At 42.7% G+C, this 12384-nt stretch overlaps 2 protein-coding genes across 2 annotated transcripts in view; both read left to right on the forward strand.

Annotated features, from left to right (window-relative positions):
- LOC127751119 (glucose dehydrogenase [FAD, quinone]-like) overlaps window positions 1–5592 on the forward strand; it is an 11592-nt gene extending 6000 nt beyond the window's left edge. Inside the window, exons 3-6 of the mRNA XM_052274193.1 lie at window positions 802–896; window positions 1001–1099; window positions 3693–3921; window positions 5215–5592. Coding sequence (XP_052130153.1) covers window positions 802–896; window positions 1001–1099; window positions 3693–3921; window positions 5215–5558 — 767 coding nt within the window. The 3' untranslated portion in view covers window positions 5559–5592. The remainder of the gene's footprint in view (window positions 1–801; window positions 897–1000; window positions 1100–3692; window positions 3922–5214) is intronic.
- Window positions 5593–6252: 660 nt separating this feature from the next.
- LOC113210424 (glucose dehydrogenase [FAD, quinone]-like) overlaps window positions 6253–12384 on the forward strand; it is a 15207-nt gene continuing 9075 nt past the window's right edge. Inside the window, exons 1-3 of the mRNA XM_026428411.2 lie at window positions 6253–6417; window positions 7454–7558; window positions 8977–9269. Of these exons, the coding sequence (XP_026284196.2) occupies window positions 6298–6417; window positions 7454–7558; window positions 8977–9269 (518 nt within the window). The 5' untranslated portion in view covers window positions 6253–6297. The remainder of the gene's footprint in view (window positions 6418–7453; window positions 7559–8976; window positions 9270–12384) is intronic.

A 12384-nucleotide genomic window follows, 5' to 3' on the forward strand; every position in this document is an offset into this window, starting at 1 on the left:
CCCCCCCCCGTCGCCTTTAGCGAGCCACCAGAAAGGTAGGCATTTGCGGCACAAAACAAATGCATTTTTGCAACCGACAGTGCATCGGTCACTCGCAGCGGCTTGCATGGATGGAATGAAAACATCACATCGTGTTTTAAGAGATATCACACAGTCTGTTACGCGAGGCGTGGTCTGGCGTACATGAAGGTAGTTAGTTTACTCGGAACAATGCGAAAGTATGATTCAGATAAGAAGGGTTACTTGTGTTTGAACGATGTTTTCAGTGATCGTATTGGAGATAGAATGATACTTTTTGGAAAGCTTCAAATCAAAACCCTCTAAACAAACATCTTTTTTAGCACTACAACATAAAAGTATATCTCTGTAAATCAAAGTGTGATACTGACTGCACGTTTTCTGTGATACAGAAATATTGCACGATGGTGTGATGATCATCTCAGAAAAAGTACAACATTAAATTCATTGCTTATATTTGGGATGACCACCACTCATTTGAGCGATACTTTTATGTATCACAGTTTTGTGCGATGTACATTCACACCGTTTGGTAGGAAATCCGAAATCATCGCATTATTTTGCAATAGGCATCACATAAAATTTGTGATAAAAATTGACCCCTTCCCCAGGAGTGATAAATCGTGGGAATCACACTGGGCGTTTTATCGCACGAAAATGTGTGAAAAGTATCACACTTCGAATTACAGTGATTCGATTCGATTTTTGGTTGATTCAAATTTTCTTGGAAACCTGGATTTTTAGAAGGGTCTCCACCTAAGTGCGTTTGTTGGCTGTATACAGACGCCCCAAACACCGAATTTGACTACGTTGTGATTGGTGGAGGGTCCGCTGGAAGCGTTCTTGCTGCGAGATTGTCCGAAGAACCATCAATAAAGGTACTGCGTGTGCGAGATTTATTATTTTTGCTTGCAGTCGTTCGCACTCTCTGCCCGCTGCGTACATCTGCGACTGCTAGGGAGTGTGAACGCTCTTTTTGCAGGTTCTTTTGCTGGAGAGAGGAGGCCACGAGGCACCTGAAGCCAGGGTTCCTGGATTCACGACCAACAACATAGGCAGTGCCATGGCAGAGACAATACAAGTAGGTGCAAGAATGTGCGGCCAGTAACAGGGTATTTCGCGTGAGACTTGGGGCAAGGATCGAGACCGAGTGGTGGGTGGTCGCCACCCTCCCCTTCTCCCACCACTCCCTCCGTGCCGAGCATTTAACCCTCCTAAATTGGTTAAAAACCTCCTAGCCCCACTTTCCAGGGACATCTAAACATTCCTCGTATCTTCAGGTTTACCTAGTACTTTCGTTTCCCCTGTTTAAATCGCTTTTTAATTAATAATCATCGAAATCACGGTGCTCTGACGGGGCGGGACGCGCCCGGCCCTGCGCAGGCTCATTTGGAGGGAGTCTTATGTGGAAAACGGCACATCTCTGAAGAAAACCGACTAGATCTACGGAAAGCCCATAGAACGAACCGTGCATTGGGACTGGAACTTCCAAACACCAACATATTCACTACACTGAAATTGTAAAGTCACAACATCGCAGAGCTTGTTGTCATCCGTGTGTTCTGCTACGGGTATGAGAAACGTTGCGGTATAGTCTAAGCGGTATGACCTGGAATATCAAAACAATACTGCAAAATGTATATTAAGCGTGATTTTTTTTTACACGTTCCCTAGACCCAGTTGGTCGATTTGACCCGCCGGTCACCAAAATCTGACCCATAGGAGCAGAGATTTTAACGCATTTGTTCAAAATTTAACCGAAAATGACGAAAATTTCAAAATTGTCGTAGAGACGCCTTCTGGGATATTTTGAAGGCAATGGCAAAAAGTCAAGTTTTAGGATTTAGGATTGTTTCACTGTAATTCAAAGTGTGATACTTTTCACACATTTTCGTGTGATAAAATGCCCGGAGTGATTCCCTTGATTTATCACTTCTGGGGGAGTGATAAATTTTTATCACAAATATTGTGTGATACTTATCGCAAAATAATGCGATAATACTGGATTTATTGCAAAACAGTTTGATGCACATAGCACAAAACTATGATACCTCGAAGTATCGCTCAAATAAGTGATTGTTATCACAAATGTAAGCAATGAATTTAATCTTGTACTTTTTCTGCGATGATCATCACAACATCGTGCAATATATCTCTATCACAGAAAGTGTGCAGTCAGTATCACACTGTGATTTACAGTGTTGACAAACAACATACAATCTAAAAACTGCGCGTTTTTTGTTTTTTTTTCATTCGTAAGCAAAAGCAGAAGGGTGGGGTGTAGTCACGGTGTTGCCCCGTTACAGTCTTGTCATGTCAAAGGAGCAAATTTCTAGGGCAGCAGGCCCCCGCCGGACTCCTTAGTTTACTCAAAAATGCAAAGTGATTTACCGGTCACATTATTTATTTGGTTATGCACTTCAGTAAATCGCGAGACTGGAATGGTCGGGCCGAAGGGGGCCCTTGGCTGGGTCAAGGAGATAGGGACAAGTACGGGAGAGATTGTGGCGGGCTAAGGCCCGACTATCGCCGCCGGCAGGCCAAGCAGGCCCGGCCCCTGCTGAACGGAGTTGCCGGCGCAGCGAAGTGGAGCTGGCAACTCCGTTTGGCGGAAGGGCGGGCCTGCTTGTTCTTCCATCACTTCCGTTTCGAAATTTGCAAAACCCCCAGGTCAACAATAGCGGTATCTTGTAAGAGTAAATAGCAATTTTTTGACACTTGCCAACCCATCCGTTGCGCTACAATTGAGCACACCGAAAGGAACTGCTACCATTCCAGTTGAAGGTGAAGATCCGCATGTTCCTTGGGAGTGCGCGCACCGGCGTCAACGGCAAAATAAGCATCTATCTATGCTCTTAATACACCTCTAACCCTAAATCGATGCAGCATGTACTTTTTAGGTACTGACTATTCTTGCAAACCCTTACATTTCACAGGTCTGACACCTTAAGGGACTCCTTTTAAGCAGACGACCTTCAAAAGCCTTGGACTTTATATAAAGAATATATAAGTAACTGAAAGGTGTCAGCTAGCTTTTAATCTCGAAACGGCAAGAGCGACGGCAAGAGAATCAAGCGGAGACCAGAAAACAATTTCTTTAGCGCTGGCGGAACCTGCCACGGTTAAACCAATGTTTCATATTTTGAGGAAAAGGGGAAAATTTTTAAGGGACTCCCACGTTTGATGAAGAGTCCTCTGATATCGCCTCAGATTTTGAGGAATCATCGCAAAATCGAGGAAAAATCTTACATTTTTTGAGGAGATCTCCTCGAAATCTGAGGAGTAAACGTCAAACCGGGGAGTTCCTTGGAGTTTTCCCTTTTCCCTAAAAATTTGAGAGATTGTTTTCACCGTGTGTCCAAGTGCCTGAGTGAGTGTCACTTCAAGCTCCTCCCCTTACCCAGCCCAACTGTACTAGGCTCCCACGGACGCCCTCCTGCCGACCGTCTGCGCCCGTCAGTGCCCAACAATACTGGTCTCGTATCTACCCTCGCCGGTCGCTCTGCCCACCCTTTGTTTCTTCTCTACGTAGCTAAATATGAGAGAAAATTAGAACACAGGCCTATTCTTAAATTTGTATCATCTGCTTTCAAGACCAATTCTTGATTCAGATTTTCCATTATTCAAACCGAATAAGCACCAGCACATGAAGCAAGTTGTGTCATTTCTTTAAGGCCATCCCAGAGCCGCAAAACTGCAACGGCACCGGATGTCTGCTCAACGTGCCCTCCGTACTCGGCGGTGGGAGCACCATCAACGGCATGCTGTACGTCCGGGGCAGCGACGTGGACTTTGATACGTGGGCGAAAATTACAGGGGACGGACGCTGGAGCTACAACAACGTTCTTCCTTACTTCAAGAAGTCGGAAGACAACTTAGACGCTGCCATCAACCGCAACAAAAGTATAACGTATTCCTTGTCATAAAATTCTTCACTGTTCGTCGTTTGCCCTAAAACAACGCTAGAAAAGAAAGATAGTGGGCACAGGATACGAGATAGTAGATAAAGACTGAAGCAAGAGCCAAAATGCCGAGTAAGTCCATGCACTAAATCTGAATGGACTATTTTTGTTCCTAGGAGAAAGAAGCGTTCTTGTGCACATCTTGACCTGATACATAATTTATTGTAAGATACAAATGACTTATTTGCACCTCCATCATAGACAAAGCGAAAATTTGTTCTCTGCTGGATGCAAAATTGTCGCTTACAGTAGAAAGTTTTGTTGGAAACTTCCAAACAATTGACTGGAAAATGTGCACCCCGAATAGTTGGGAAAATTTAAACATAGTTCTGCAAACTGTTGGGAAAATTCTCATGAACTCTCGACCAACATTTCTAAATTTATTTACACATTGTCATTTTTGTGGTCACTAAACCTAGTTTTGATGTAAAATAGTAACTCGATTTTTTTTAACAATATTTTTCCGAACTATGGACAAAACACAGTCCGGTCAGACTTAGTGTCAATTGCACTGGGCATTTTAATATACGAAAATGTGTGAAAAGTGTAACACATAGAATTTCAGTTAGACTTTACGTGGAGAAAGGACAGATTTGAAACGTTACATTTTGTACCTATTGTATTAATGACTTGCGTTTGCGTCCAGTTTACAAACAAATTTGCACCTGTTTGTGATGTGCTGTAGAACGCGTCCACCCTACATGCAACGCTGACTATTCCCGTCTGGATTTGTAGTGAGTCTATGCACGCAGAGAACCGTTTCTTTGAATCAACGAAGTCTGCTTTAAAACAAAGAAATTCTTTACTCAATGTAGATTTTTAAAAAATGGTTTCGAATCAAAGCAGCCTATTTTGATCCAAAGAGGGCCTTCTTTGATTTTAAGATGTTTGTTCAATTTAAAGAAACAATCTTTATGTTTCAAAGAAATATATCTTTGATTCAAAGAAAAACGGCTAAATTGAATTTTCTTGCATTTGAGATCGCTGCTTCAAATCTATATCTAAGAAACGATTCTTTGGATTGAAGTAGAATTTTCTTCTTTTCTTTTATTCAAAGAAATAAATTTGATTCAAGGAAACCCTTTCTTTAAATTAAAGAAGGCTGCTTTGATTCAAAGCAGTTTCTTTAAATTAAAGAAATGCCTCAAATTAAAAACTTATTTCAAATCAACGAAACGATTCTCTGGGTGTGCATCGAATTCGTTTCCTATTCCTATCTGTGCCCTTCTGGTAGGGCACCACGGTCGCGGTGGCCCTCAGAAAGTATCCTGGGAGTCCTACCGACACCCTGCCATGGCACCGCTCGCAGCAGCGATGAATCAGCTGAGGATTCCTTTTCGAGGTGACATCAACGCCCACGGACAGCTGGGCCACTCCATTGCGCAGTCAACCCAGGCAAGTAGTCCTCTCCTCACATATGCATATTCCGAACATTCGAATCCTCAAAGAGACTCGACGGATCCTATGAACGTCGTCCGATATTTGGCTTTAAGCATTTACACAGAACTTCCCAAGACTAATTGGAAAGTAACGACTCATTGCTTCTTTGTGAAGTTTTCAAAAGTCGGTAATCGTTAATCAATCGGTTGTCATTTTTAGGATCTCTGATTACCTGACAGGGTATAAAAAAAAACAAAAAAAAAACAAACTGCGGGAACGATTTTAATTTTGAAAAACGCACCTAAAAAGGCTTTCTGTAGTTGTTTCTCTAAAAGATCGTTAGACCTCGCGCCTTTTTCTCGATTGTACAGAGTCAATACTTACCTGTACATAGCCTACCCTTCAAACGCATTGGTGCCAACCCTTCCAGTGAACTGTACTCTACACAGTAGTGTCTTATGAACTCCGAAGCCTCAACCTTTAATCTCGTAAAACAACTTTGGTTCCTTTTACCCGTCTGTCCCTTTGTGGACCTTCAACTGAGAAAATCCGCTCAATGTGTGGAAGTAATGTTGCAATGTAATGTTGACATAAGAACAGGTTAGGACATATGATCTTGGAGGTCTGCCATGTGCCCCTTAAAGGCCGTGTTTTAGAAAGATGAAGTGTGCAAAGAATCAGAGTTTAGTTTGGACCCAGTTAGAAGGCTCCTGGCCCGAGCAGGGGCAAAGTCGGCAAAGTTTCTTAATTTGCCTTAGTAAAACACCCCGAAAAGCGATAAAAGGAACCGAAGTGGGAACAGGACAACGATCCAGACGATTCAACGACGATTTGGAACGAATATACACGTTTTTCTGGTCATCGCCCTACGCTGATCCTTTCGCTGCAGGCACATGGCGAGCGATGGAGTACGTATCGAAGCTACCTGGAACCAGTAATGAAGAGGCGTTCAAACCTTCGCGTGGAAACATTCGCTACTGCTCGAAAAGTTCTGCTAGAAACATTTCAGACAGGCCCGAGGGCAGTTGGTGTGGAGTACGAAAACGCGGCAGGCCAGGTACGTACGTGACTCTGGCAATTTAACAGTGAACATTCATTGTACACAGATAAAGAAGTAAACACACCACTCACGAAATGGCGAGGGGTGATCTTTGTGCGTAGGCAAGATGTTTCTTGTGCACATCTAAATCTGATTTAAATCTGTACACTGTAATTCTAATACTGTGACGTCACATTCTATAGAATGTTAATTCAATCATATTAATTACAATAGCATGTCACATTCCCCAGAACGTGACGTATCTCTGAATTCTGAATCGCTCAGTACATGGTAGGCGTAGGCTACCTATGTATATTTATTGTGTATGTAACGTATACAGATCCGCCAGTGCATGTTCTCCATTAATGGAAAGTGACAATATTGTACCTAGATTAGATGTGTCCTCCTACACATCTTCATCATCGACAAAGTTGTCTGTTCAGATAGACGAAATGTATCTGGACTGGGTACAAATGCTTTATTTTGTATGCCATGTAGATATAAATTTGTATTCCATTGAGATGTGTACAAGGACACTTACTTTTGGTGACGGCACACTTAATCTGAAGGGACTATTTCTGTCCCTGGAAAACGCATTTTTGTTCACATCTTTTCCAGATAGAATATTGTATGGTAAAAATGACGAATTTGCATCGCAATCGTAGACAAAAAGATTTGTCCATAGTGAGGATGCATAGTTGTCACTGACTGGCTATATTCTGCAGTGCTTGTGATCAAGATGTGCAGAAAAATGCGACTTGCTAGGGACAAAAAAAGTCCCTTCACATGTATTCTGGACTACCTTCCTTCCTCACCATCGGCCCAAAGCAGCCAGCCGTCCTCTCGTATTCAGAAAAACAAAATACATTTTTATTTTACTTTAATCGCCGAGCCCCTGTCCGACCCCACTTCAGACGCCCCTAATTCAAACTGACATATTTTGTACTGCAGTACAGTTTCTCTGATTATTTCGTCAAGAAGTATTCTGCACCAGACAACATCAACCAGAACAGGATCAGTAGACATGTGTAATGTACATTCCCAAATTTTGCAGGTTGTTCAAGTGAAAGCATCAAAGGAGGTCATTGTTAGTGCCGGGGCCCTGCATAGTCCCCAACTCTTAATGCTCTCAGGTATCGGACCATCACATCATCTCAAGGTCAGCGGAACATAAAACACACTAAATCGTTGTGTCCTTTCTTCATTCATAAGTTCACTCTTAGTTCCTTACAAACAACAGTGTTCGTCTTACGCTGTTATTGAAAACTAGTGCGATACGCGTTGCACAAAACTATCATCCTCAAAGGGTCGCTCAAATAAGTGATGGTCATCGCAAAAAGAAGCAATGAATTTAATTTTATACTTTCTTGCGTTTAGCATCACACCATCGTGCAATATTTCTGTATCACAGAAAACGTGCAGTCAAAATTACAGTCTGATTGCTACCAGGGTCTAGAAAGTATTGCCTTAAAGGCCAGGGGAAATAGGCTGGAACTTCGGAGTACGCTTTCTTGAACTTCGGCGAACTTCAGTGAACTCTTGTGAACCTCAGGAACTTCGGTGAACTTTGCTAAACTTCTACCAAATTTCTTGAACTTCGAACTTGTTAAGAGCTATGAAAGCAAAATTCTCGCTTCGTAATTTTTGTTATTCGATCCGTAAATATCTGCTTTGAGTAAGCTGGGGACTCGGTTGTAGTAAGCACTTAAAATCGCCACACTGTAATTCGAAGTGTCATACTTTTCACACATTTTCGTGTGATAAAACGCCCCATGTGATTCCCACGATTTATCACTCCTGGAGAAGGGGTCAATTTTTATCACAAATTTTATGTGATGCCTATTGCGAAGTAATGCGATGATTTCGGATTTCCTACAAAACGGTGTGAATGCACATCGCACAAAGCTGTGATACATAAAAGTATCGCTCAAATGAGTGATGGTCATCACAAATATAAGCAATGAATTTAATGATGTACTTTTCCTGCGATGATCATCACAACATCGTGCAATATTTTTGTATTACAGAAAACTTGTAGTCTGTATCACACTCTGATTTACAGTGCAATTGCAGCCTAAAATATGTATTAACTTATTTTTAAACTTCAGTGAACTTATACGATTTATTTTGAACTTCGAGGTACTTTGACGTTTGATTTTGAACTTCAGTGAACTCCTTGAACTTCGGTGAATTTCAGTAAACATCGACCTGATTTTACAAACCGAACTTCATTGAACTTCGGCTGAACTTCGGCCGAAGTTCATGGACTCCGACTTCGGGCGTTCGTTTTTTTTTTCTGGAGCCTATTTTCTCTTGGGAAACATTTAATCGTATTGCCTTTTGCACCCAGAAAAATGGATAGCTGTAGCAACCATCGTATGGTAAGCCAGGGACAACCATAAAAATATGGTCGAGCCGACAGTCTTATGGTTCCACCAACATTGACAATTGTTAGACTACCTGTTTTCATGGTCGGCGCAGCCATAGGATTGTTGTCACAACCATATTTTTATGGTTGTCCCTGGCTTACCATACGATGGTTGCTACAGCTATCCATTTTTCTGGGTGTGTTTACAGAACCTAAATGTTGACGTGGTAAGCGACCTGCCAGTTGGCGAGGGCTTGATGGACCACCCAGACGTCCTCGGTGTTCAGTACAAGTGCGGCCCGCCCCTGTGCGTCCACGACTGGGAGACCCGCGAGGAAGACCTACGCCAGTACAACAGCAGCCGCGAGGGGGCCCTGGCTGCCGCCAACATGCTCCAGCTGATGGCGTTCCTGAGGTCGCATAAGGCGAGGCCCTGGACGGGGCACCAGCCGGACCTGCAACTTATCTTCCTCGGCAATACCCAAACAGAAGTTATTACACCGTATGCGATGCTGTCACTTCATTATTTGTCAAGCAGGGGCAGGCGGCAGGCTCATTACGACGCGTCCTAACAACAATGTTCTATCTGCAGCGTGCGGATTACACAATGTTCTATCTGCAGAGTGCTGAATAAACAATGTTCTATCTGCAGAGTGCGGATTACACGATGTTCTATCTGCAAAACGGGGTTAGGCGCACCCCTTCACCTTTATGTGGTTTACTAGTAACTGGAAGACATTAAGGCCAATCTGAGCACACGGAAAGAATCGTAAAGGTCCAATGTTTAATTATTGACTGCAAAAAGTGAAGTAGAACGAGCGGTTACGGAGTAATAAGCATTCCTTTGGAGGTGTCCCGAAACCCGCGTTTTGCAGATAGAACATTGTGTAATCCGCACGCTGCAGATAGAACATTGTTGTTAGGACGCGTCGATTAGGCCTAACCTTCCGCAAAACGAGCTTACCAGCGACACTTCACTTTACTAGCAACACGGTGAAAACGATGTCTCATTTTTTGAGGGGAAAGGGAAAACTTTGAGGAACTCCCCTGGTTTGACAAAAAACTCCTCAGGTTTCCAGGATGTCTTCTCAAAAAATGTTGGACTTTTCCTCCTTTTTTGAGAAGATTCCTCAAAATCTGAGGCGAGGACTCTTACTCAAACATGGGAGTTCCTCAAAGTTTTCCCTTTTTCCTCCAAAAACAGGACTCTGTTTTTACCATGGAGTAGAACTATAATGGAGTAGCAACTAAGTACGTTGAAATGTGTGCCGCGCTGGCTGGCGAAGCTATCTCCTCTGAAGCCAATGTGCTTAGAAATCTCACCCACTCAGTTTTTGAGAGCCTATGGTCTACTGCAGCTAATGATGCGCTTGTTTTGAGTGTAGCATCATTCAAACTGGAGCTGCGACGCCTGGATGGAACGCCGCAGATTCTTTTTCGGCCATGTGCCACCCGTGTATGTAGAGAGAGACAGAGTGAGGGTCATGTTTCTTCGAATGAGGCCACTCAATAATAAGTTTTTACTTCAAATCCTTTTTTTGTACACAACCGTGAAACCCCTGAACGCCGCAGTCTCAGACGGTTATTATTTCATGGGCATTTATGACCCTGGCTCTCGCTACACTCAAAACAAGGGCATCATTAGCTGCAGTAGACCATAGGCTCTCAAAAACTGAGTGGGTGAGATTTCTAAGCACATTGGCTTCAGAGGAGATAGCTTCGCCAGCCAGCGCGGCACACATTTCAACGTACTTAGTTGCTACTCCATTATAGTTTTTACCGTGAAGTCAGTACGGAAGGGGCCGGGCCTACTTTGCTTGCCCGGCCGACGGCGCTTGGTCGGCACTGCTGCCCGACCTAAGAGTCACTATACATTTCTGCACTAACATCGCTCTGCCTGCAGGTGGGCATCCAGCCTGCCAAGAAATGAATTTTAAACATGAGGAAACACCGTAACGATGAAACATTTCTTATTTTTAGACATACCCCCTCTTTTGATATCCTTTTACGTCTTAGGTGGACCAGCCTTTAGGTGCGTGTATCACAAATTTTCGATGTCGAGTTGAGCATGTCCTTTCTTTCCACGAATTAAATCGTCAAATTTTAACCAAATCAAATCAAATTTCTCTATTTCGAATGCTACATTTGATTACCAGTTTTGAATTGCAACATCGCACTTTACCAAGAGCAATCAACTTTATTTTAAAAGATTGGGGCCAAGATTCTCTCCGAAAGAAAACCGTTGAACGGACCTCTTCTCCGAAAAGAAATCTGCCCTCTCAGGACAAGTTTTCGTGTGGACAGTTTAAGAGCTTTTGCAGATTTCTATTTCAAACTCTCAAAATTTTGATGAACCGAACTTGTTCGATTTTGCTGGACTATTGTTTGTACAAAATATTTTGTAATTTACTAGATACAAAATATGCTGTACTCGTCTAAAATAGCAATCTTGCTCGTTAATGGTTTTCAAGTTGAGACACAGTGCTTGTAAATTCACAATTTTTTATTGAAAATGCACGACACCTTGCCTGGAAAATTTTCATGTGCACGGTACAACAGATTCCTACAGTGATCTCGTCTGTGATGGTAAAAAGAAAACGACCATCTCATTTCTAATTTATTTTGTTTCAAGGTGCGAGTCAAATTCTTCATACGCAAATAAGTGGACTTATTCCGTGTTTGCAGAAGCCATTATTTAGGGTTGGCTGGCGTGGAAAAATTAACAGTACGACATTGAAAGTTTACGATTTCACCGAGGGGGTCCAAAGTGTGTACCTCTATTTTCATAGGATATCTTCTTTTAAAGTTGACGCGCAGGATTCCTCCGGAGAAAGTGGCGATAAAAAACTGGTCAATAGCTTGTTTGATTCAGTTCACAGATTACAGAATGACACAGGGCAGGGGTTTTACTGAATTTTGAAAAATAAAAATTATTCATAATGAGTGTCTTTGAAAATATATTTTTTACTCAAAATAGAGAATAATTTTTATTTTTCAAAAGTCAGTGAAACCCCTGTGTCAATCTGTAGTTCTTGATGAACTGAAACAAATAAGCTATTGACCAGTTTTCTATCACCACTTTCTCCGGAGGAATCCTGCGCCTTAACTTTAAAAGAAAATATCCTATGAAAATAAAAGTAGACAGTTGGGACCTCTTCAAAGATAAGTTCATTTCAATCTGATATTGTTAATGTGTTAAGCCATCCCTTGTGTCAGCCGGTAGCAACTCCCTACGGCTGGGCTGACACACTGTCTCGGCCGCGCCGCTGGGCCGGGGCGGCGCCCGCGCGCGCTGGGCCGGGGCGGCGCCCGCGCGCGCTGCAGCTCTCTTTTCTATTTGTCATATCTCCTGTACCGCACCTCCTTTTAACAAAGCGCCTTATGGCGCTAGAAAGAGAAAAGAACGAGGAATCTAATGATATAAATAAAAGTCACTGAATCGAACCGGAAACATTTTAAAATGCGAGTTGAACACGACCTACGGGGTCCGAAGACGTGACAGGGCACCCTATTTTCATTTTTTTCGAGGTTAAAAACGCTTTTAACCCGCCTACCACCAGTGAATCAAATGTTCTACAGATTATGCCGAATCAGAATAGCAAGGTGCGATTTTTCTA

Source organism: Frankliniella occidentalis, unplaced genomic scaffold (assembly GCF_000697945.3).
Source record: "Frankliniella occidentalis isolate FOCC.00 unplaced genomic scaffold, Focc_3.1 Scaffold349, whole genome shotgun sequence".
Taxonomy (NCBI): domain Eukaryota; kingdom Metazoa; phylum Arthropoda; class Insecta; order Thysanoptera; family Thripidae; genus Frankliniella; species Frankliniella occidentalis.